At 40.3% G+C, this 20578-nt stretch overlaps 2 protein-coding genes across 2 annotated transcripts; one reads left to right on the top strand and one right to left on the bottom strand.

Annotated features, from left to right (window-relative positions):
• The first annotated feature begins 7242 nt into the window (after positions 1 to 7242).
• RAG1 (recombination activating gene 1) lies at positions 7243 to 10356 on the top strand. The gene has a single exon (XM_010291210.1). The coding sequence runs from the start codon at positions 7243 to 7245 to the stop codon at positions 10354 to 10356; it is 3114 nt and encodes a 1037-aa protein (XP_010289512.1).
• Positions 10357 to 18639: 8283 nt separating this feature from the next.
• On the bottom strand, positions 18640 to 20244 carry RAG2 (recombination activating gene 2). The gene has a single exon (XM_010291222.1). The coding sequence runs from the start codon at positions 20242 to 20244 to the stop codon at positions 18640 to 18642; it is 1605 nt and encodes a 534-aa protein (XP_010289524.1).
• Positions 20245 to 20578: the final 334 nt, after the last annotated feature.

The raw sequence follows: 20578 nt of genomic DNA on the forward strand, positions 1-20578 counted from the left end.
CCAGGCGCTCGGCCCGGCCCGCGGGACAGCGCTGTGGGTCCGAGGAGCTCCTCGGGGCGCGCGGCCGCGAAGGTTTTGTCCTTCTTAGGAGCCGGCGTCCATCTCTGTATACCCCGGAGTGGGCAACCTCGCCAAAGCTGCGGAAATCTGAGTGGAGCTGTCATCCCTTTCGTAAAAAATAAATAAAACCGTCACCAATTTTTGTGTCAGCAATGTGTTTTACTGCCATACCAGTTTTCACTTCACTCTGCTGCTGCTTTTATAAATAACCATCAGGATTCACTCGGCTCCGTTGTGAGTGCTATTAAAAATGAGGCATTTAAAGCTGTTTGAGGGGGCCTTGAAGAGCAGCAGAGCTTGGGAGTTGCTAAAAAGCCATTTCTCAATGTGAAACAAATTCTTAATAGGAATGATTTTCTGTCTGAACTTCAAGAGACTCAAGGGGACTCCTGCAGGAACTAAAGCAAGGTGCCCTACCTCCTTCAGGGCAAGCGCTGAGGTTAACCTTCCCCGGTGGCTTGCGACAACAGGCAATTTTAAGGAAGTGAAAAACCGGGACGGTGCAAACGCAAAGGCAGCTTCATTTCCTTAAAAATGAACAAGGGGAATTTCATTGTTTGCATCAGTGAGTTTTCTTGGCAAGAATATCAGACTAGCATGTATTTAAATCCAACAAACACTTCTGTTCCCAGCATTTGGGGTGATATAAGCTGAGGGGGTTGTGGGGCCATGGTTTTCCAGTGGCTTTAGTGTCTCTGGACAAGCCCTACGCTCCCTGGGAGGTGGAAACCAGGGGCTGGTGCCATCACTAAACTGCCTGTCTCCTCCAAGTGCTGAGCTCCCAGGTGCAGGAAGGGTGCTCCTTCTGCAGCAAAGGCACATGCTGGACCCTAACACACCACTCTGAGCACTGCTTTTGTCTAAAATATACTTATAGTTTTTTGTTAGGACTTGCCAGGAAGCTAAGGAGTAGAGGAGAGAAATAGCTGGGCCATCAGATAGGGCTCCAAAGTACCACAATAAAGAAATAGTTATATTAAGAATACATTAAAAAATTAAAACTTTGTGGACTCTTTCCTGGACAACTGAATTTCAGAGCTATCCTTTTTCTGTATGTTACTTTCATTAAGTGTAAAATGAGGAAATTTATCATTAAAAAACTTTGTAAAACAGATATCCTTAGAGGGAGAGTTTACTATGGCTCAAGAATACTATTTTTGGTAATCTGTAAGGTACCCAGAGTGCTGATGTCCAGACTATTTGAATTGAGAATTCAATGAACTTATCTGAAGTTTTTATTCCAAGTGTAAATGAAATGCCTTTATTCAGAGCAGTTTCCAAATCTGTGTGGTTTATGGGAAGCTTAGGCCCATAGTCATGTATCAATGCCCATGCTGCAACAGAAACGCATGCAAAAATACTTTTCTCCACTCGGTGGTGCCAGTTACACAGGGAAAACATTTCCCAGCTCTGGACTTGTGCAGCTCACACTGTTGCACAATTACGCTCATACGGACATAAAACACACCCAAAGCAATTCGAGATAAATTAAAACCTCTGTTTGCCTGCAGTATCCTTACAAGACAGTATTTTTTCACGGCGATTTCCTGGGTACTTTGGAAGTAAAGCACTTGACTAGGCTTACGTACACTCATGTGCCTCCTTTGATAACCAAGCTGCTGCCTGAACAGTGCCATTTACATGGGAACTTGAGGTCCCAGGGGAACAAGGCAGGTAGCCAGCTACCTGAGTGAAGTTCTGAATAAGCACCCTAGAAGGAGAGATTTGCTAAACTACTTCTCAAAGAGCCCCAAATCCCTCAATACTAACAATGCATATTGTCAGGGACCTGCATCTGCCGTTTCAAGATAAGGGAGGAAGTTAGTATGTGACTGCAGAGAGTGATTTTGATTGATATCTAGTACTGCAGCCCAATCTGATATGTTTTTTAAAAGGTCTCTCCAAATGCTAGGGAGTGAATAGTAAAAATAGGCAGGTTGTTAGGAAGTCCAGGCAAAACAGGGAGAGCAGACGAGGTGGGCTCAGGATGTAGCCATCTAATGTTCTCAGAGGTCTATAAATGCCTCAGCCATGACATCCTTGACCCACACGGCCTTCGCCTGAGATAACCTCTATGATTTCTGTTCCACCCTATCCTGATACTCCCATTCAGTCGTTTCTGATTGGGATTTATTTCACATCAGGGTTTTGCATGAGTTGGAAACTAAGCAAGGATATCAGGGTTTGTCCCCGTACATTTTTTACTCTCTCCATACATTACTTGCTTTGGCATGAATCATTACACTTGGTTACTGAGGAATTGTTGGCCTCTTGTGTGGCACACAGACTCAGGACTAACCACTTCTCCAAGACATCATCTTACAAGAATGGCTTGGGGAAGAGTGGCTGGAAAGCTGCCTGGTGAAAAAGTACCTGGGGGCATTGGTCAACAGCCGGCTGAACATGAGCCGGCAGTGTGCCCAGGTGGTCAAAGGTGGCCAATAGCATGCTGGCCTCTGTCAGAAACAGTGTGGCCAGCAGGAGCAGGGAAGTGATTGTGCCCCTGTACTCAGCACTGGTGAGGCCGCACCTCGAATCCTGTGTTCAGTTTTGGGCCCCTCACTACAAGAAGGATGCTGAGGTGCTGGAGCGTGTCCAAAGAAGGGCAACAAAGCTGGTGAGGGGTCTGAAGAACACGTCTTAAGATGAGCGGCTGAGGGAACTGGGGTTGTTCAGTCTGGAGAAGAAGAGGCTGAAGGGAGACTGTATCACTCTCTACAAATACCTGAAAGGGGCTTGTAGGGAGGTGTGTGTTGGTCTCTTCTCCCAAGTAATCAGCGATAGGATGAGAGGAAATGGCCTCAAGATGCACCAGGGAATGTTTAGATAAGATATTAGGAAAGGTTTCTCCACCAAAAGAGTTGTGAAGCATTGGAACAGGCTATGCAGGGAAGTGGTTGAGTCACCATCCCTGGATGTATTTAAAAGATGTGTAGGTGGGGTGCTTAGGGACATGGTTAAGTGGTGGACTTGGTAGTGTTAGGTTTACGGTTGGACTTGATGATCTTAGGGGTCTTTTCCAACATAAGTGATTCTATGATACTAAGAGTTGGTAGCATTGTAAGATCAGAATGGATAATAGAGAGGGAAACCTCTCACCTCTTTTAGCTATAGCAAACGCCAAATATTACAACTTTGGCTGATTTTCCCTCTGGCTGCTATCAGTGTTGTGTAAGATGCTGTCAGGTAGGAGACATATTAACTGGGAGATCCTGAGCCTCAGTGAAAGCACAGTGGCCACCCTCAGAGCCACCTTGTCAGGGAAGAGAGTGCAAGTCAGAAATGGATTTGAGTCCTGTCAGACCACAAAGTCCCCTGAGAAAGGGAAATGCTTCGGTAGGTGTTTATGTAGTTATGCTGTTATTGCAAATTCCTACTTCTGGAGTGTGAACTTATGTTCACAGTTGGAAGGACTTGATGGATCACTAGAATTTTTGCACAATGTTATGTGTGGAGACTGAAAACTTTCAGGGTGCTATTGTGTGACAATTTGTTTTCTTTCCACTTTGAGTCAGTTTTTGGAACTGACTCTCTGTGGAAAATAAGCATGGGTGTTCAACTAGGCTTCTCCAGAAAAGAGACTCTACTGCCTGCTGTTTGAGGCCACCTGTGGCCTATACCTGTTGTAGAATCTACCAGTTACTCAATATGTATATAGCTAGCTTTTAAATTGTTGAGTTATCCTCCCTGCCCAGGGTCTTTAAGACTCCGGATGTACATCACCAAAGAGGTAATAACCTTGAAAATTAAATGTTGGTATCAGAAAAAAGGACATTTTGTGATCCCCATTGTCAATTCACCCAAACCCCAGAAGACTGGTTGCTGTTGACCTGAGGAAGCAGATCATTGGCCTTCAATGAAATGGTGTGGGACAGTGGTGTGACCAGACATCAAGTTCTCCTGCCTGAGAGTTAACAGTGAAGACACCAGCTCTGAAACTATAAAGAAGCAAGACAAATGCAAAACTTTGTGTTAAAAAACAGTGCAGGTGCTCCTCAGAGAGAGTCTGCATACTTATCTCAGAGCCCAGGAGTCTCACACAAGAAGACCTTGTTTATATGAATTTTGTGGTTAAGCCTCAAATTGCCAGGTGCCACCTGGATTTGAGAGTTCTGTATTGTGTTTAGTTGAAATAACGTGTGGTTAGCACCAGGGCGGTACTGGGAGCTCGGACAGACAGGGATAAATGAGATAAACAGCACTGCAGTGTCTTTAAAAAGCAGAGGGAACACAGAAAGAGCAAGAGCATGCAGGCGAGAGAGCAAGCAAGCTTGACATTTGGAGCAAACTGAGAAGACATAGCAGCAGTTCTACAAACTGACAGTGAGCTGAAGGTAGGTTAGCAGTATTAATGACAGCATCCCAGATGCTTGTATGACATCTGAGTGTTGGTTTGTTTTCCTGGTTTAATGTGCAGGTCAATGATTTTATTTTATATATGCTTCCTCACCTCAGAGGTTGTTCTGTTCACCTCGGTGAGACTATCTATAAAACAAGGTCTTCCTTGATGTGAGGAAACGTATTGCAATCTTGCTCATCTTCAGAAATGTATGAAATATTGTGAACTAGGAAGAAAAGGGATTTCTTTTCCCTTTTCAAGATAAAAAGAAGCAATACTGAACACAGCTGTCAGAGTCAATTAAATAACCACGGCCGGGGTTTCATGCCTGGGATTCACTCTGTAAGAATCTGAGTGGAGTAGGCAGGGAGGAGACAGATTGTTCAGTGTGATCCCCAACTAGAAAAACAGACCACGGGAAAATTTAGCATGAGTAGCAGGAAATATTCCTAGCACTGTGAATATTTCTAGCTCTCACAAGAGAGCTGCTGAAATCTCCACTGCCTGGGAGCTAGGCAATTCAAAGCATTTGATGAGTAGTCTGTTGGCAACAATTATCTACTGCAGAAGGCGAAGGTCAGGTGACCTGAGAGGGCTTCTTTGTCATTCATTTCTTCCCGGGTATGAAAGAGAAAAAAAGAAAAAAACACTTGAATTTTCTTTAGCAGGGGTAAACCCTGTCTGATTCATAGGAGCTGGTGATTAATAGCAAGAGTTAGGTCATGGATTTGGAGATGAGTATGGCACTACGGTGGCACTTTAGTCAAAGGCTTAGAAGAGTAGAGAAAGTATTAAATGTTTTGCTCTACGTGTACTTGGTGCTGGCTGTTTCTTTCCAATGACTTATATACCACACCGAGGAGGCATTGGTCATGGTTTAAGAGATTCTGAAGGTGCTGCTGGAGATGGTGAAATTACACAAAATTGTATAGGGTGTTATGTGGAAGACAAGGATCTGCCGACAGTATAGAGCAATTAGCTGCTCAATTACTCTGCAGTTAATCGGAGCGCAGGACTATTCAGGGGCAAACGGGCTATTGCTCTTTATAGATTTCACCAAGACTGCAACAGGACACAGCCAAGAAAATGAGACTGTAGTAATGCTCTGAATACATCTGGGCACAGATGCACATCACAGATCCATGAACAGCAGAATACAAGCAAGCATGTTGCCAGGCTGGATCCATGACGGACAGCAGGGGACCACAGCGTGGACAGAGATGTTTAGTAGCATAGGCAGCTGGACAGAGCAATGCAGGCAGATGGGGACAGTGGTATGGGCAGCTTGTTCTCAGTGGGACGAAATGAAGAGAAGATGGGAAGAAAACAAACCTAAATTTTAAATGCCAAGGCCTAATGAATGATTTTGAAGTTAACCACAGGTCTTAAGGAAAGAGCTGAGCAGACTGGTACGTCATTCTGGATCTGGGACTTAATCAAAGCATGCAGTTCTTTACTAACGGACTCTGAAAGACTGTACTGAAATAATGCTTTATTAAAAGGTTATAAATGAACTAGTCTCAGAAACACCCTGGTTATCATCACTTTAGACCATAACTTAGATATATTTCTTATGAAGGACACCTTCTGAATAGACACTAAACAGATTTCTAGCAAGTTATGTGAATTGCTAAGTGGCAATATAATCAATTAAAGAAACCACAGCCATACCCACATCATTTCTAGTTCTAGTATGTAGTCTTAATTTATATTTATTATATATTTATTAACCAGGTCAGTAAAACCAAAATAAATAGAAAACATAACTTAATCTTCTCTATACTGTTTGTTTACTTTGTGCACTTCACATAGCCAGGTAATGAAAAACAGGTTAGTTAATTTTGTTGTTACACACTTTTGTTTTCTAAATCTGATGCAGTAGTAAAAAGTTTCAGTGTTTGAGGTGAAAGTCTTGTATTTATTTTTATACAATACCATATTTCCATGGCAACCACATTGATATTGCTTTTGGACGCATCTCTACGAAAGCTAAAATTGGGGTCAAATTTGAACAGACATTTTCAGCTTTCCAGTACCAGTAATCCCTACAGAGAGAGTTCTCAGCAGGGTACTTAAACAGATGACTAACTTACAAAGTTTAAATATTCTCTCTAGAGCAAATCTGCAGACAATATAAATTGCCATATGTCCTTTAGATTCTAGGGAACTTTGCATCAACAGAGGATACACTCCTCCTGCTTTAATGAAGCTACACACATTCATTAAGCACATTCTAAAGTACCTTACAAAACTGGGGCCTGAATAAAGTCTATGCTGGGATTGAGTAGTATATGCTGCTCTGCCCATGTAGAATGGCATATATGAGACACTTCAGATCAAGGACTAAGGAAGTGGTGTGAGTGCAGTGGTCTTGCTGATTTAGATAATAGCATAAGGCAGACAAAATTCTGTCTTTCAGACACCAGTTGAGTTCAGTTTCATACTAAAAAGTCACCAAACCTTCAGAATGTAATTCTCTTGACCATAGTAGCTTTATTTATGGCAAACTCAGTCAGGTGTGAGAAGAAAAGGGCAGATTTTCGTACCAGATGACTAATGCCTTTATGTAAGGTACATCGGTGATCTAATAGACATGTGGATGCCTCAGGATCAAAGTCAAGACACTTTTAGGTACTTATCTGAGATACTGAGTAGACAGCCAGTCCTGGGCCTCTCAATTCAGTAGGTGTCTTGGACAAGTAAGTCACTTTCAATGCATTTCTCACTTAAAGTGATTAGAACTGTTCTATTAAAAAACATGACATTATTATTAATTTTGGAAGATAAACTAACCTAACGGCTCCTTTCTCTTTCTTAGGTGATCTGGTTCTGACAGGTTGGAGATGTCAGTAGCATCACAAATGGACCTGCCTGAAGAAATTCAGCATCCATATACAAAATTTTCTGAATGGAAATTCAAGTTGTTTAAAGTGAGATCATTTGAAAAAACACCTTCTGATGATAGCCAGCACAGAAGCAAAGCTCAGGCAGAAGAGGTCACTTCTTCAAACAAAGAAATCATACTGCATAAAGATGAAGCAGTACCAACAGGAGAAAAGATGGTCTTAATGGGCAATAGGCAGGCACCTGAGAAAAATACCAATGACATGAAAACACAAGACAATAAAGCTCATCAGAACAAACTGAAAGAACTTTGCCGCATATGTGGAGTTTCATTTAAAACTGATTGTTACAAGAGAAGTCATCCGGTGCATGGGCCTGTGGATGATGAAACTCTGTGGCTTCTGAGAAAGAAAGAGAAAAAAGCAACCTCTTGGCCAGATCTTATCACTAAGGTTTTTAAGATTGATGTGCGAGGGGATGTTGATGCTATCCATCCCACTCGATTTTGTCACAACTGCTGGAGTATTATCCATAGAAAATTCAGTAATACTCCATGTGAAGTATATTTTCCTAGGAACAGCACGATGGAGTGGCAACCCCACTCCCCAAACTGTGATGTGTGCCACACTACCAGTTGGGGAGTCAAGAGAAAAAGCCAGCCACCCAGTGTACAATATAGCAAACGTGTGAAGACCACTGCAGAACATGCTCGAATAAACAGAGGCAAAAAGAACCAAGCACAGATAAACAACAAAAATTTAATGAAAGAGGTTGTCAGTTGCAAGAATATACATCTCAGCACCAAGCTGCTTGCAGTTGATTACCCAGTAGATTTCATTAAATCCATCTCTTGCCAGATCTGTGAGCATATTTTGGCAGATCCAGTGGAAACAACATGTAGACATTTGTTTTGCAGAACTTGCATCCTTAAATGTGTCAAGGTTATGGGCAGCTATTGCCCCTCCTGCTGGTATCCTTGTTTCCCTACTGATCTGGTAACCCCAGTGAAATCCTTCCTGAACATCCTTGATAGCCTGGGTATAAGATGCCCTGTAAAGGAATGTGATGAAGAGATCTTGTATGGAAAATATGGCCAACACCTCTCCAGCCACAAGGAGATGAAAGATAAAGAGCTCTACTGCCACATAAATAAAGGTGGCCGACCAAGGCAGCATCTCCTATCTCTGACCAGGAGAGCTCAGAAACATCGTCTGAGAGAACTGAAACGTCAAGTCAAAGCTTTTGCTGAGAAAGAAGAGGGCGGTGATATAAAGGCTGTATGCATGACACTGTTCTTGCTAGCTTTAAGAGCAAAAAATGAACACAGACAAGCAGATGAATTGGAGGCTATAATGCAAGGGAGGGGATCTGGACTTCACCCTGCTGTCTGCCTGGCAATCCGAGTCAACACATTTCTCAGCTGTAGCCAATATCATAAAATGTATAGAACAGTAAAAGCTGTCACTGGGAGGCAGATCTTCCAGCCTTTGCATGCTCTTCGCACTGCTGAGAAAGCCCTCCTACCAGGTTATCACCCGTTTGAGTGGAAACCTCCCTTGAAAAATGTATCCACTAATACAGAAGTGGGAATTATAGATGGACTATCAGGATTGCCACTCTCAATTGATGACTACCCAGTAGACACAATTGCAAAGAGATTTCGATATGATGCAGCCTTAGTTTGTGCCTTAAAGGACATGGAGGAGGAGATCTTGGAAGGCATGAAAGCAAAAAACCTGGATGACTACTTGAATGGTCCCTTCACTGTGGTAGTAAAAGAGTCCTGTGATGGAATGGGAGATGTCAGCGAGAAGCATGGAAGTGGTCCTGCTGTCCCAGAGAAGGCTGTTCGCTTTTCTTTCACAGTCATGAACATTGCTATAGCCCATGGGAATGAAAGCAAGAGGATCTTTGAAGAAGTAAAGCCCAATTCAGAGTTGTGTTGCAAGCCCTTGTGCCTTATGCTGGCTGATGAATCGGATCATGAAACTCTCACAGCAATCCTGAGCCCCCTCATAGCAGAAAGAGAGTCTATGAAAAACAGTGAACTGTTACTTGAAATGGGAGGCATCCTGAGAACATTCAAATTCATCTTTAGGGGCACAGGATATGATGAGAAGCTTGTGCGAGAAGTGGAAGGGCTGGAGGCCTCAGGTTCCACTTACATTTGTACCTTGTGTGATGCAACCCGCCTGGAGGCGTCCCAGAATCTGGTCTTCCACTCCATAACCAGGAGCCATGCTGAAAATCTGGAGCGATATGAAATATGGAGGTCCAACCCATATCACGAATCTGTTGATGAGCTCCGTGACAGAGTGAAGGGTGTTTCAGCCAAACCTTTTATTGAGACTGTTGCCTCCATAGATGCATTGCACTGTGACATTGGCAATGCAACAGAATTTTACAGGATTTTCCAGATGGAAATTGGTGAAGTTTACAAGAATCCTGATGTGTCTAAAGAGGAGAGGAAGAGGTGGCAATTGACTCTTGATAAACATCTCAGGAAGAAGATGAACTTGAAGCCTATGATGAGGATGAGTGGAAATTTTGCTAGAAAGCTCATGTCCAAAGAGACAGTAGAGGCAGTATGTGAATTGATAAAGTGTGAGGAAAGGCATAAAGCCCTAAAAGAACTAATGGACCTTTATCTGAAGATGAAGCCAGTGTGGCGATCTTCATGTCCTGCCAAGGAGTGTCCAGAATTGCTGTGCCAGTATAGCTACAATTCACAGCGTTTTGCTGAGCTCCTATCTACAAAGTTCAAGTACAGATATGAAGGCAAGATTACAAATTATTTCCACAAAACCCTTGCTCATGTTCCTGAAATCATTGAAAGAGATGGGTCCATTGGTGCCTGGGCAAGTGAAGGAAATGAGTCTGGAAACAAACTGTTTAGGAGGTTCCGAAAAATGAATGCCAGGCAGTCCAAATGCTATGAGATGGAGGATGTTTTGAAGCATCACTGGCTATATACCTCTAAATATCTCCAGAAGTTCATGAATGCTCATAAAACATTAAAAAGCCAGGGCTTCACGATTGATCCAGAGGATAATTCAGGTGACTCCTTGCCACTGGAGGTCTCCTTGGAAAGCAATGATTCAGCAGAACTCTAAATGTAAAGCACATTTGGTTTGGGTTTGTGATGGTGTCTTCCTGCAAGGAGGCTGCTTCTTTTTCAGGAGGTAGAGGTACAGGGAAGTCTGAAATGATCATTTTTACACTGCCTGTTAAAGATGCTGAGTGGAGTTTAATAAACACCATTTCTGTTGGGAGTTTCCAAAAGAGGCAATGCAATACTGCATTTACCAGTTGTTATGTGAGATGAAAGATACAAATTGCAAAGAAGGGTCTTCAGTTTATTTTGGTCTTAGAGTGTTGTTTATAAGTGAGAAAGACAAAGTAAGCAAGGTTTTATATAAAGTAATATTTTGGAATGGATATGATTCTGGAGAGTAATGACAGTTGCTGAAAAAGGAGCATGGCTATTTGTTCTGTTTGCATTTTTTAAACTATTTTGCTATTTCCTTTTTAAGAGGATTTGATTATATTATTGACAGTCTTTTGGCTTTTATAAGCAAAGATTCATCAGAGAGGCACTTGGATAATTGTTTTGGGATAAAGTTCAGTTATTTTTGTATAAAATACTGACTAAAGTTGCAAACTTTGATCTCACAAACTTTAAAAAATAAGATTATTTTACATTTATATTGTAGTACTGCTTAGGAGTAGATGGTGGTATCACCATGCTAATTTACTATATGAAGATATAGGAAAGGTAGCTGGAATTTTTTAAAGATATTTTTATCATAGTCTGTTTACTCTAAAATGCAAATTTGCATTTGTGCTCCTAAATCACGATTTACAGTGCCTTGTGGTTATCTCACTATACAAAGTACATTCAAGCTCTGCTGTGTAGCTTGTTGCTTCATGAGCATTTTAGATTTCTATGGTAACTTCAGTATACAGTATAATTTGTATTAGTAGAGTTTTATTGGGGGAATTCCTGGCCTCACTGAAATCACCAGTAAATCATCATTAATACCAGCAGGCCCACAGTTTCACCAAGTGACTTTAGTCACAGCAGACCCATTTCTCAGGAGGTGGGTATTACCTTCATCACACACATGTCAGTGTTCTGATCTTCTCTACTAAGATTTTTTACTGACTGCTGCTGATGTGCTCCAACTGTATCTGATACCCCACTTTTTCACACCGGGGATACACCACACTCGCAGTCTAATTTTCCAAATCTGTAAAGGAGGAATGATATTTATTAACCTCAAACATAGTTTGCATACAAGATTAGTTAAAAAGTAATGAACTGCCTTGAAATTACTGCATACTGTATTTTACATTATTACAGCATTGTTTAGTTGGTATTTATCCACACTATATTAGATGTATGATTTTGTTGGTGGTATTTGCATTTCTGAAGTGGTATTTAATATATTCATATACTAAAATTATATGAATTTAATTCAATGACATATTAATGAAATATACTTAAAAATAGCTGAGATGCCTCAAAATCATCTAGCTTTTCAGATTTGCACCTGTAGCTAGGGCATCACTGTGTTCGGAGAAATATTTCTGAAACAAGATTAAATGCAAAAACAATCAAAGCATGGATCTAAAAGAATCCACTTTTTATTTTTATTTTGATGGGGGAGAAGTTGGTTTGTGAGTTTAAGTGAAAAACAAATTTAAAGAATTAATGGTCTGAGGTTTGTTTAGTAGTATCTTGTTCATGTTATTTACTATAACTTTGAAGGTTTGGTATTTACCATTTATAGACAATGAAAAAATAGAGTTAAGTTTTAGCAATTACTACAAATATTAGTGTTATTCTGATTATGGGTTTTTAAAAATTTTATTAATTAACATACTATTTTATAAAGTATTTTGTAATTTAGGATTTTGTTTTAATATGGTTTCTTTAAACATAGTTTAACATTATGTCAAAATCTGCAGTCAGAAATAATGCCTTTTACTTAAAACATTTACTTTTCTAAGCATTCATAAGGACTACAGCGTCTTTTGTATGGAGTAACATGTGCATCTGCACTTACTGAGTGTTCATTTCTAGATTTTTTTTTTTCAGTTCTTCTAATAAAACAAGTATTTCCCATAGAGAATAAATACCAGGTTTACATAAGTATCATTCTTTACCAATAAATGCAGACAAGTACAGCTGTTTCCAAGGGAGTATAAATATCAGGTATAAAGAGCATCCTTTATCAGTAACTGCAGATATAGCTTGCATTTTTGATTGGCATATATTTCACTATGTAAATTGTTGCACACTTTCCATTTTTCCCTGTATGGATATTCGGGACAACTGTATTATGTTTTATTATATGTTTTTAAACTGTACTTTATGTTTTATCCTTGACTCTGCTTGAATAACCTAGGGCCCAGTTTAACAGTCTCGACTCACTTCATGGTGTTTTTCACTCCACTTAAGTGTTATATACAGTTTTTGCTGCCTTTTGCACAGAAGTGAATTTCACCCCCAGGTAATCCAGAGCCATTCATTCACTACAGCGTATGTACCACGGTAGTGACAGACCAGAATTTGTTCATTTTGCACATGTAATTTCAGTGACTCCATTGACATTTTCAAATTCCAAATTCACTTTAACAAGCTGCTGATATATCAGCAAGTGATTCGTCTCACTGCCTTCAAAAGGGTTGAGTAAATTTTATCCATATATGTATGATTTCTAGGCTTATATCCTGGGGTAACTCATCAGACCGAACAGAACCTGGTCAGGGACAGAGGAATGCTGCGGTATATGAAAGTATTTTTTTGCGAAATATTATTAAGCCATCAAGACACATTTCACATTCCACCAGCTCTGGGTAGGATATCTGACACAGAGAACTACTACTATGGGTTTTTTTCTTTTCTTTTCTTTAGACTTGAACATAGTTTAATCTTTTTTTTTCCCCATTGTTGACATTTTCTGTAAATCAAGAGACTCTCTGTGAGAGTTTTGAACTCATTAGAACAAACAGTACTGAAAAGGTAGGTACCTGCAAGAGAAGCTTTTGTAAACAGGAATAAAATAACAATGCTGCATGCACACAGCCATGCATTGGAAGGCAAATAAATTCTGGCTGCAGACAGATGCACCATTTGGTTATGCAGTCTATTGTTAAGCTTTTTGATTTCAAAGAGGTTTCAGAAAAGTGGAGACACTTTTATTCATGGTACTCTTTCAAACCTTCACGTTTTCTTTTTTACATTAATACTTTGTACAAATCCTTCAGTAATTCATGGTGAATAATTTTCTTGTTCTAAAATTGCATTGATTGTATTTTTTATACAATCACATTATGTATCTTGTTTTGTTTGATTTTGTTCTAGGGCTTTATATTGTGAATTGCCATGTCATGAAACAATGTGAACTATGTTAGAAGCCATGATTCTGGTCTCACATATTTTTTTCCTCACAGGAATAATTCAATTGACTTTAAGCAAAGCAAATCTTTGACTTTTAGTCAGGTAGTTCAGAAATAAATTATAGATATTTACAGCATCCTAATTTCTGACTACACTGAGTCCTGTGCTTTGTTTCACCACACGGCTTCATCATTTTACTTTTTCTTACTATATTACAGTTTCTTAATTAATGAAACCTGTTTAAAATAAAGGTGTTATTTAAGTTTCCGGATTTGTATTTCTTACCAGTTTTTAAACTACGCACATAATTTCGTTGTCTTATTTTTCATTCAAACTGTAGATGCATTTCATATTTAGGCTGTTCTAACACCCAGAGACTACAGCTGTGATTCCAGCCCTATTCTGGAAGCCACTTAATTAACACAAGTGAAGATTACTCTGTGAGTCTCAGCAGTCCTTTCAGCACCTTTCCTCACAGATAATTGGTTGACGGAAAACTAAACTAATTTAAAAAGAGTTTTATTTAGTTCATAAATGAACTTTGCTTCATTTACAAATACCATCCCAGTGTTTGTTTAAATCATCCTTGCACTGTTTTGCCCATGCTAATATGTTAAGCCTCTTTTACTGGCTTCTGTGCATTCTTTGCATCAGATTTTGGCTCCTCGTCACAGACTGAGCTGCAAAGATTAGTTCCAATCCGCCTTTCAGTTGATGATTTGTAGCTTCCCTTTATTCCACTTAAGAAAATCTTTCTTTCTTCCCTGCAATGATATCTCAGGGTCAAAAGACTTATGTAAACCAACTGGTCTGCATGGAATTAATGATGAGCAAATTAAGCTACCTGATTTCCTTGTACAATCAGGTAATTAGACATCTAATTTCTGGACTTCATATCACCAACTTAGTTCTTTCAGCTGACCTTGAATAAAAAACGTTGGATGGAAAAAACAGAACCCATATAAAACAAAAAACAAGTCTCAGAGAGTTTTCTTGTAAATTAGGATGCTTTAACTCCTCTATTCCTAAATCTGTGATAATTGACTGAATTTTACTTTCCATGTATTCCTGTTAGAATGGGGATCAGATGAAGAATAATGAGGCCTGCCACTGTTATTCTTCAGAGGTTTTAGGTGATTGAATATGGCATAATTTTCAAACAGCTGACCAGCTGCAACTCCTAAGTGTGGGAGCTTTTCTAGCTTCTGCATCAAGCTTAACATTGTCCATAATACAAAAAGACACATTAGAAAAGATTTACTTAGCACCTTTTCTAACAGCATCGGGAGAGAGGTATATTTTCAATTCCCAGCTCTTTCTCTGAAGAGGGGCATTCTGAGCTAGTGGACAAGGAAATACACTATAACTACAACCTGAAGGAGGTCCTGCACACCTGTGGTAATGGCCAGTGTCCTGTTCTTCCTGTATATGCATATGTAATGAGAAATTGGAAGGTTTATAAGGCTATTGTCTTCTCTTCTTTAAAAGAAAAAATGGGCTTCGGTGTCATGATTTTCAAATGTCAAGTAGAGACATGAAATTGGTGTTGCTCAAGCCCTTCCCAGAAGTTAGTCTTATTTGAAATGGGATAGGGTAGGAAATCAAATATGGAGGGAGCTATAGCCACCAATCATGAGAAAAAAGAAGTAAGCCAGTCCTTCTGTCTTCAATACACTGAGTCTAGCAGTAAATAACTTTGCAGATTCCTTTTCAATCTGGATTCAATCTTTTCCTTTTGCTTTGGGCTCACAGTTGCATTATTTCCACTCCTTTCAATGGCCTGTTTGTGCAATGAGTCACTCTGAACTATGACACATGCTTTAGTGCTACCACTGAAATTTGTGCCATGCCTTTCCTGTAGATTAATCAGGTGTTAGCACCTTTCAATAGCGGTAAAATCCATATATTATTCTTGTAAAAGCTGATAATAACAACATAGTGTTACTGAAATGTGTCTGGGAATCATGATGATGATTATTGTGGTTACAAAACACACAGGTCAGTTTGATGCAGATACAATAGAGATTTACTTCTGCACTCAAATCAGCTTCATTTTATCTTCTAATTCTAACCTGCCTGAGGAAGAAACATCTCACATTGATTAACTGGTTTTGAAGACAATCAATGCTCTAACAAGTACATGACTTAAAAGTACCATCAGAATTATCAGGGAATTAAGTACTTTCTGAAGTCTTGAATGCTATGTCAATTATCTTCTTTACAGGATGATGTTCATATATCTCTTTATGTTCAAGACCTTTGGAATATTGTATTTTACTTCACTTATGACTTTCTCTTCCTGCAATGACTACAGTCTCTGAGGTGTGATTTAAGGCTGCTTGTACTGCCCTTCACTGTGACACTGGGAGATGGTTTGACCAAGTAATTTCTCCCTCCTACTCAAATAAACCATACATTTAAAAAAAGCACAGCTCAAATATACAATACACTAGCATTATGGGCCTGATAAGAATTACCATAAAGTCTGACTGAATTGCTTTTTTTCATAGCCACAGCCTTAAAGAACAACAACTCAGGTAAGAATTGGAAGGGGCAGCAGTATGTACTTGTGCTTGCCACATGCCGAGCACACCTGCTTTCGGCTCCTAGGAGCTCAGGGAGTCACTGCAGCTCCAGGAGTCAGTTCTGGAAATTCAGAGGTGCTCCCAACATACTGCGACCACACAACCAGTGCCTGAGCCACCAAGTTTTATCTCAGGCTGAACATCACTTCTGCTAGGCCAGTGTCAAGCTTTCCCTTTGGAAAATGTTTCCATCCTTTTATTTGCACTAGCAGTCAAATTCGTCACACAATGTGGGATCTGAGGAATGGATAACAGATCTGACGATAATTACAGTAACTGTGAGAGGTATCAGATGAAAACGTGGACTGGACATTTCCAGGGAGTTCAATAATTGTGGGGACTCTTTTGTTGTTGTAAAATGGTGAAGGGACAAGGGGTGGAGTTTTGTTTTGTGAGTATATCGTCCCCCTTTGTTTGTGATGTGGCTTTAATTTTGGTGTGGATTTTTTGTTGCTGATGTAAATGAAGCCTATGATGAGTGCATGATGAATGTATGTTTTAATGACAATTCATCTGAGTAAGACCTATGACTAACCTACAAAAGGGGATGTTGACTACTGAATTTCACCAGTTTGAAGGGACGTTACATGTGCATGATATTCATTTATTCTTTGGAAAAACATATAGCACTATATATTCTGAGCTTATGTAAAGTAGCATGACAAAGGAAACAGGAAGCTGGCATTGAAATCTGTGAATTTATACAAATATCAGACTGGTAAGAGGGCAGTCAGGGTTATATACTTACCATTTACAAGTTCTACCCAAATTATAACCTCCTTCAGCACATGAAAAGGTTGGAAATGGAAACTTTGTATGGTTGCCCTTTACTTCCCTCTGCTGTTGAGTTGTGAAGGTTTTAAGGGAAGTACTGTGCATACATGTCTGCACTGATAGGGCTACTGTGCTACACGTGCTGCTTTGTAAAGGAGTGACTGCTCAGTGTCTGCACATAGTGATCAAATGGCTGACAGCTGCTTCTTTCTTTTTTATGCAGGGGTCCAGCACGAGAGCTGGACTGTGAATACTGGACTGTGAATACTGTGCTACTATTGTTGGCTCACAAACGTTGAGCTGGTGGTATTGATTTTTTGAAAAGATGTTTGGAGCAGTGATAAAAATAAAAAAAGTCAAGAATGATGAGGCTTTATAGGTTTTTAGAAGAATCTACAAAAAACTTAGTAAACTCTTGGGCTATTCAACCTTGACAATGTCCTTTTCAATCTGAATCCAATCTTCTCCTCATGCTTTGAGCAGCCAGCTGCATTTGTTTCCACCCTCACAATGCTCCACTGGCTCAATGAGTCACTCTGAGCTACAGCTTGCACTTTTAAGCTTTCACACTCTACACAGTCACCCTGGGAGAGCAGAGAAAGAAATATATAGTGGAGGACCTTGAGTAAATGATAAAAGTCCTGTTCATCAGAATGAACTTCTTCTGAAGTCAATGGGAGCTCACAGCATGTGGTGGCTGTGAAGCTAGACCCCTCATCAGACTTCAGATGGACCTCCCAAACACACATGCTGTCCTTTCATAGACTTTAGGATTTACAGTGTTTGATTTACCCCATAAGAAGGTGAAAAAAATGCAGTCATTTTTGTTATAAATTTTATTAGCTTACTAGATTTTTAAAAATACAAACACAAAGCAGTTGTTGAGCAAGTCATTTAAAAGAGCAATTTGATTTTTACTATGAGATGATATTCCACAACTGTAGCCAAAACTGACATATAATCAATCATTCAATACCTCTCAAAATCAAAAATTAATTATGCAGAATTAAATACTCCATATGTAAGCTTTCCATAATGGAAGTCCCTGAAGAAAACTGACCCTCAGTGTCTGAATATTTCATTATTTCTGACACAAGGGACTTAAGCCATCACTTTAGTTTAAAACCAGAGTAATTAGTCTAATTCTATTTCATTACATCCACAGAAAATTGGAAGTAATGCAGCTGTAAAATAGGCCAAATATTTCTAGAACTACTCACTAAGATAAAAAATTAAAATGGCTAATATAATGTTCTTTATGGACAGATGCTAACAGCACTGAGTACATGGGATAATGTCTAATCATACCAGCAGTCCCATTAAAATCACTGGGGATAACCAACCAGGGAGTAAGTTATAGCATAAAATACAGCACAGTTACCAGTATCTGGCTGTCTGTTTGCACAATGCCCTCTATGATGGGGTTTCTATCTGGATATTAAAAAAACACACATAAGAGACAAAATAAATTCAGGAGATTTGAAATGCAACTGAAATATTGAGATAATTGAAATAAATTAAATAAAAAGATCTCTTCAAGCTCCAATAACCCATTCTACTTCAACCATTACTAGCTGTCTTTGACTGTGATTTCACTTCCTCCCAGGTGAATACAAATCAGCAATGTAAATCTATTCAAACAATCTGCGAAGAAAGGACTTTTTCACTGGCGTTGACAACTTCATGGTTGTTTTTTTGCGCAATGGTTTCATGGGTTGCTTTTTCAGGTGCACTACCTTTTTGGGAGTTTGTAGCCCTTTATTAAGGTCAATGTGCTCATTGCAGAAGTATTTGACGTTTGCTTCTGAGAGACGTAGGAGCATGGTCTCTGAGAGATCCATACACTGTGCGTGGACCCAGTGGCCAGCCCCGCTGGAACACAGGATCATTGCAGGCTTGTTGAGTTCTGTCGAATAGAAAGGGACCCAGGTGTTAATGTCAATACTGCAACTGGCAGAGCAGGTGATCCAGTAGCCTGTTTCTGATTCATCTTCATCACCTTCATTGTAAGTATCAGTATCATCAACATCAAAGCTGTTGGCTTCAGCACTAAAACAGAACTCTTCTGAATCTTCAAATGGAGTAGAGTCTCCAGGGTCTTCGGTTGATGTCTGACTGCAAATTTGTGCTGTCAGTTCTTCCTCCTTGTCCTCTTCTGCTCCTTTGCATCTCAAAATGTAGAAGTAGTTTGCATCTGAGATTAACTGTTTGTTGGCTCCTGGAATGCCCAGCAATACAGATCCTTTGCCCATATCACAGCCAAACCACATCCTGCAGTGTTTAATATCTGGTGTCCAGTCTGGGCTCGCCCTTTCAACAATCTCTATCTTATTATCTTCCAGAATTATGGTGTTACAAACCAACCGTTTCTGGTTGTCAGACTGATAGCCCCCGACAAGGACAAATTCGGTATCACCGGTTTGAGTCACTATAGCACTTGACACAGATATCCCCCCTGTCAAGATGGTGCAGGTCACGGCTGGGCTGCCCAGTGGGAGATCAACTTTTAGCTTGTACAAGCTGGGGGACCTGGTGTTATTTTGAAGTGAATGGCCTCCCAAAATGTAGATAGTATCATTTCTGGCAACTGAAACGTGGAAAGCAAGTCCATCTTGAAGCTCTGGAAGTTTGTATGATGTACAGCATCCAAACTCAAAATCAACGAGAAACACAGATGGCAAACAGTCAACTACGCTGTTCCATTTTTCGGTGGTTCTTTGTGCAAGAGGAGTATATGATCTCCCTCCAAACAGAACGCTTATGCTTTTTCCCCGGCTATGAACTACGTTAATTGTATGACCATATCTAGCTTCAGGGACATCTCCGCCCAGGTCTTTCTCAACACATTGGAACGTGGTTTTCTTGCTGGTTTTGCTTACCAGACTCATAATGTAAATCTTATCAGAAAGGTCATTGTTAGGCGTTTTCCCACCATGGATGATATACTGGTACTCATCAGACCCTGCATTGCCTCTGAGTGTGCAAAGAGCAGGGTAGCGGAGAGGGGGGAGGTAACAGGAGTCTTTAGAGAAGAAGGCAGGTTTCATTTTAAGCTCATTCTGCTTTATATCTAGGAGGAAAACACCAGTGGGACAAGCTCTCTTTGGCCATCCTTTCTGCCCAAAAAAGAAAACATGCCCATCAAAATTCAGGAGAGAGAAGCCTGGCTGAAGCAAGGACGAATTACTGATGGCTGATACCACCTGCAGTGACATTTCATCTGTTGACTGGGCCATACTGTGGTCAATATCTGAGGAAAAAAAAAAACAGCAAAAGAAACAGATGAAATGTGCTTTAGACCCTATGAGAGTTGTTTAACAGTACTTGAATAAGTCGTATTAAGGTTGCATTTCAGTTCACAGTTTGAGAGCCAAAGAGACCCTTTTCTGCAACTCAAGACACGAATGAAGAGCTGTGCAGCAGTTCCGCGGGATTTTCTACAAGCTATGGCCTGTTAGTACGCAAAACCCGAACATCTATGTGTGTGGCCCCGGGCCGCCGCCCGCAGCCCTGCGCTGGCACGACCTCCCCGCTCCGGGCCCGGCTGCTCCCATGGAAACGGCGGCCCCG

Source organism: Phaethon lepturus, unplaced genomic scaffold (genome assembly GCF_000687285.1).
Source record: "Phaethon lepturus isolate BGI_N335 unplaced genomic scaffold, ASM68728v1 Scaffold4820, whole genome shotgun sequence".
Lineage (NCBI taxonomy): Eukaryota > Metazoa > Chordata > Aves > Phaethontiformes > Phaethontidae > Phaethon > Phaethon lepturus.